This window comes from Erigeron canadensis, chromosome 7 (assembly GCF_010389155.1).
Source record: "Erigeron canadensis isolate Cc75 chromosome 7, C_canadensis_v1, whole genome shotgun sequence".
In the NCBI taxonomy this organism is placed as follows: domain Eukaryota; kingdom Viridiplantae; phylum Streptophyta; class Magnoliopsida; order Asterales; family Asteraceae; genus Erigeron; species Erigeron canadensis.
This window is the reverse complement of record NC_057767.1, coordinates 18,092,262-18,098,261: the sequence shown is the minus strand read 5'-3', so window position 1 is coordinate 18,098,261 and position 6,000 is coordinate 18,092,262. Positions and strand designations below refer to the sequence as shown.

General features: G+C 33.1%; 1 protein-coding gene across 1 annotated transcript; it reads right to left on the bottom strand.

The window, feature by feature from the left end:
• Window positions 1-1,356: 1,356 nt before the first annotated feature.
• LOC122608251 (50S ribosomal protein L21, chloroplastic) lies at window positions 1,357-5,087 on the bottom strand. The gene is made up of 5 exons (XM_043781338.1): window positions 4,747-5,087; window positions 4,158-4,238; window positions 2,867-2,968; window positions 2,715-2,789; window positions 1,357-1,674 (listed from the first exon to the last, which is right to left on the bottom strand). Exons 1-5 carry the CDS (start codon window positions 5,023-5,025, stop codon window positions 1,606-1,608), a joined length of 606 nt encoding a protein of 201 aa, XP_043637273.1. The 5' UTR covers window positions 5,026-5,087; the 3' UTR covers window positions 1,357-1,605.
• Window positions 5,088-6,000: the final 913 nt, after the last annotated feature.

Below are 6,000 nucleotides of genomic sequence, written 5' to 3'. Positions count from 1 at the left end.
TGATTCTCTACATGTTCCAATGCTTTTGTAGTGACATTTCTGGCTGCTGTTACTTGTGTGAAATTTTAGGTTTGTTGCTTTTTATATTTTGAGTACACTTGCTATATTTTACAACATTCTTTCGGTGAAGTTTTTGATTTGCTTGAAAAATTGGATTTAAAGATATATAAAGAGCTGGTTATAAAGGAATTCTAACTGAAGTGCCTGGATGTTGGATGATCTTGCTAAGAAGCCTTCAACGAAAATCAATCTTTAATATAAATAATAATAATATCGTTCAGATTTGAAGTGATCTGGCAGGAGCTAGAAATGGTGTTAAATTTTCCCGTCAGTCCAACATTGCATTCCCTGAACTTGTAGATTTTTGCACTTCCTGTCCCTCACGTGTTTTGCACGTGTGGGACTTAATGGCTAAAACTTAACACCGTTTGGCGAGGGACGATGATTGAAAAATTCTGATAACTTTAACGTCAAAATTGTAATTTTTTTACTTATGAAACGAAAAATGCAAAACGTGTCAACTTCAGAGATGAAAAGTGTAATTTATTCAATAATAAAAGTACAATCTAGACTATTCATGGGAGTCTTTTTAAAGTACTAAAGGGGTTTGGTTCATAGAATATTTTTGATGGATTATATACGAAAAGAATTAGAATTGAAAGGAACTGAAATCTGAAAGTTTTAAAATTTACTGTGTGTTTGGTTTACAAAATTCAATGGAATTTAGTTAAAATATTTGAATATAAACTATGTCAAATGACCAAAATACCCATTTTTATATTTCTATAATAAAACTTATTTTTCATACTAATTACCGTATTTACATTTTAATAAAATAATTACCATTTATAATTATTAGTAAATAGTAAATAATAATATTACTAGAAGCATGATAACACTCTTTCTTTCCCACAATTACACGCCGTCCACTCCACCCTCTTCTTTCTACACACGCACTAAAAGCACACACATACATACTGATTTATACCCAACACATACATCTTCTCTTCCAGCCTATAAACAAACATACACCTTTTATCACACTTTCATCGTCTCTAAGCAACAGTAGTAGCGGCTGCCAGAAAAAGTATCAATGACCGCCGGAATTTCGATAAACAACACCGTCAGCCAGAATAAGCAACAGTTATGGGGGTGGATGATAGTTAATACATCAGATCGGTTTCTAAAAAGGACTTTTTTTATGTTGTATTTAATTGTTAGTGGGTAATTTGGTAAAATAATGAATTTGTGTTTAAACATTTCATCCAATTTGTGAAGGAATTGTGAATTCCTTATTTTATGAGATTTGATGGAATTTTTTCAATTTCAATTCCATTCATTCATGAATCAAAGAAGTGAAAGGAATGGAATTTAGATTTCAATTCCTATGAATTCTTTGAACCAAACACCCGATGTAAAATACCAGTCACAAAAGAACCGCCCGAGTCATTGGACCAACTTTTATAACTCTAAGACAAGCTTAAACTCATTAGCCTTTCATGAGTTTGTTTACATGTGCTACATTTGCCAAAAGGTAGATCATATCGCCAAATAGACGGGGAAAAGCATGTTTGTAATTCGAAGAAGACATCAGGTTCTAAATTATCAGTCGAGTGTTGTTGCTGGGGAATCTTGATATCCACTGATGCCCAATATCCTTATGCGGGTATTTGGCTGCATAGTTCATAGTACAAACAATCAGTACAAGGGACAAATCCATTCAACAAGACTGATTTTTTATTCTAGGGCTTTACTTTCTTTTATATTTTTGGTGGGACATATTACATCTCAAAAATGAATATAATATTATTTCTGGAATCAGTCGTAAATATTGTCTTTAAGCTTTTACTTATAAGCTCATAAAATGTGTTTATAACCTTTTTCATATTTATATAATCCCATATGCTCGCAAATTAACATAAACAAACCAACCCCCACCCACCACCCACACACCTCAAATTTTAATATTACTGCATAGAGTATTAAATAATCTGACATTTTAAAATAGATATACATTTTCTTATATGATCCCACATTGGCCAAGTATGGGATTAGTTGTGGTTTATAAGCCTAGGTGTCCCTTCCTCCTTTGAGCTAGCTTTTGGGATTAGCTTATGGCATGATGCGACCCTATTATGGGATGGGTTCGTATCAATTGGTATAAGAGCCAACCCTACCTTTCGAGGTTCCAACGCTCGGAGTGGTGGCCTATGGAGTGGTGGCTTGGACCCAAGGCAAAGGGTGCCAACCGTGACCAACATAGATGTGACCAACGAGGAGGTTGGTTCTTCAAAGGGTGGGGTATTGATATGATTCCACATCGGCCAAGTATGGGATTGGTTGGTGGTTTATAAGCCTAGGTATCCCCTCCTCCTTTGAGCTAGCTTTTGGGAGTGATTTCTACACTTAGCTTATGGCATGATGCGAGCCTAAGTTCGTATCATTTTTTATAGAATTCCTTGCACACGAGGATGCATTTTTAGAAAAAAAAGAAAAGAAAAGAAGACCACCAACCAAAATTTGGGAACAAAAATTATATGATATTCCTCTGGTGACAAATAAGCAAATCAGCCCTATTTTTTTGTTAACATATAAAACTTACCACAGTCTACATGACTATACCCAATAATGTTTTAGATATGTCTAAAAAGACCATCAAAATCTCATGTACAATAAGCCATCAAATTTGAAGCTCAGGCCTAAAGTAAGAATACCTGTCTGTGACCAATATTCCTTCTATAATTTTTCTTCTTTTTATACTTGTAGACCACAACCTTCGGATCAAGACCCTACATAGTGCATGGTTAAAGCCATGAGCACAATACAACAAGATGATGATGTGAACGACAATGAAGGGATGGAATACCTGTTCCTCCACTACTGCATGTACAGCTGCATTAGGCACTATAGGCTTCCCGATATATGTGCTGGTTTTTGTGCCAACCAATAACACCTTGTTCAGAATTATCTGCAAAATCAAAAAACGATAAGATATGAGGTTATATATATTTTCCGCCTAAGATCAGCTGTACCCAAGAATTTTTGGTCAGATCATATATACATTATATATAAAAGCTTAGGGGGTCTTTTTTCACTCATAAACAAGAACCAGTAGCTATGCACTAAAATCAGATTACTAAGTCTAAATTTCTGTAGCATTAAAACCCTGCTATTTTATGTGAATCCACAGTTGTTCATTTTGGTTAAGAACTCCGTTAATTTGAAAAATCAAACACCAGATCTATATAAAGTGGCAATTGCAGTGATGATAAAAAAAAAAAATCAAGTAGCATAGAGGAATATATTATATATTGGGGACCATTATTCTATTTATGTTAATTTGGTAAATACCACTGCCAAAGCATCCTACTGAGTAGATGTCAAAAGCATGGAATATAATGCCACAATACATAATTATGTTAACTGTGAGGAGCTTTATCTTCATATTCGATAGAGGTAGCAGATTGGGAAGGTTGGGTAGCAAGTCAAAATGGGTCAAGTAAAAATGGATAAATTTGGTAGGGGTTGAAGTGAAACATGTCACGTCAAGTTGGGCTGAACATAATTAACTAATGGGATAAAATTTAATAATTATATTATTTCAATTATGTTGTAATATCGGAATATAACGATTATTTATGTTTTATGGATTAAAGTACACTATGATCGATACTCGACCCGTTTGATATCTGCTTCACTTTGAGATAAAAGGAAAACATGTAAAACCTGTTTGACCCTTAATACCCGAATGAACTCATTCATTAGTATGCACGTTCAAAATGCCATTTGCCATCCGTAGTATTTCTATAAGTGTTAACCTAACAGCAGTTTCATGGTCTTGTGGAAATACATACCTACAGAACCATACATACCACTATGATAGACATTAGGTGAAAAGCAATTAACACTAAAATAAAATTAAAAAAAAGAAAAAAAAATTTAGTATGATAAACACTCGGTAACTCAAAACTCCAGAACCCTAGAGACCAAGTCCAATGCTTGTAAACAAAACAAATAAGTGAACTCAGAATTACCAACTCTGACAAGTAAGTGAACACCATAGCATATGTTATACTAGATGTGAATATAATATGTCAACTTGAAAGAAAATGAAATGAAGAACACCAAGTTGATAGCAATTTGTGCCTAAAGCTTACTTTATCGTCCACATTTGCACCCTTGAGCCTCTGTGTGTACAAAAAGCGTCCAGGAAAAACTATATATTGTCGACCACCAATCTGAAAAACAATCAGTAGAGCAAGAAAGTTATATTTTACCCATATAATGTTAATAAATCTACTACAGCCTTTTTATAGACGTATAGAGAGAGCTCTTTACGATTTTCTGCAACTACATGAAAGCTAGACCAGTTCCATATGTTTAGGAATTTCAGGTTACTCATGTATGCTTTTATACATACAAATGGAATATCATTTTGTTTAAAGCTAAGCATATGGATTACAGATTGACTAAAGTTCTTAATGAGTTTACAGTCATTACTTTTTTGAATACTATTGGCTACGGCTGTCATTACAACTTAGAGCGGTCGATAATAAGTGGCTATAGTAGAAGAATTTTAATTTTATAAGCATATATCTGTCAAGGAAATGTTTATCCAATAGTTGGTTGGTGAGAATTTGCAATAACATTCACATCTGAAATTAGCTATATTCCATTTGATAAAGGAAGCACAATGCAATAATAAAAAAATTTTAACTAAAAAAAAAAAGTAAAAAAAGAGAGTACCATAACAACGGCGAAGACTTCTTGTCCTTTGGGTTGATCATCAGTTATGGTAAGTTGTTCAATGGCAGGTGATTCAACAGAAATTGATGGGGCTTCTTGTGTTTCGGACAGTTTAGGAACTATAATCTTGGAAGAAGATGAAACACGTGAATTGAAATGAGGAGATGGGAAATTGAAGGTAGTGATTGTTGGAGGCAATAATAACCTTTTTTTGGTAGGAAAGGATGAGGTTAGACAACAAGAGTAAATGGAGGGTGAGCAGCTCATCGTTATCGCCATCGCCGTTTTCGAATTTACTCCCCCACTCCCTTTCCCTTATCTTCTTCTTATCCCAACTTTACTTTCCTTTTGCAATACAATTTACACTTTACACCCTATGTTTTAGTTCCCTGTTTTTAGGAATAAGGATACAAGTAACAAACTTTGGACGAATATCTATAGTAGGAAATAACTAAAGTTTTGTGTATTGTATGTAAACAACTTTAAAAAATGTTTATTGTATGTAAGAAAACATACGTGGCAACCATATAGAGGTGACACTTGTCTGATTTTAACTGGTTGAATACATTTTCTTACATACAATAAATATTATTTTCGAGTTGTTTACATACAATACGCAACTTTAGTTATTTCCTACTATAAACATTTGTTTAAAGTTTGTTACATTACAAGATATTTATCCCGTGTTTTTATACTACCACAATTTCATGGTAAAAAGATGTTTGGGATTTTGTTTTGAAGTAATAATTTGATTATTACGTTTGTATAACGTAAAAAAGTGATATAAAGAAGTGTTTGTATGAAAAAACGAATATTTGCTATTAAAACGCAGTTTTGGAGAAATATATACATATATGCTTTTAAAATGCACAATGTATTTTGAAAACTCAAATTTTGTTTTTTAAATGCAATCTCAAATACCACCTAAGTAACGAAACACCCAATGTCGTATTTTATGGGTTTTATATTTTAATATTTTAATGTTATAAACAGTCTTAAACTTACCAAGATAGAAAGACTAGTTTCGGGTTCTATCTAAATGTATCTAAATGATAGAAAAAGACCTCATGTCTTTACATCGGGTGATGAAACCGTTAACCTCTGTTTTAGAGGTAAGAATGTCAATCACTTGATCCAACCATGCTACTTAGATACGCTCAGAAGTATAGAAGTATTTATAGTATATGAATTCAAGTTTGAATAAATTAAAAGTCATATCTAATCAAGTTGAGTTTTTAAAACTGATTTTTTTTA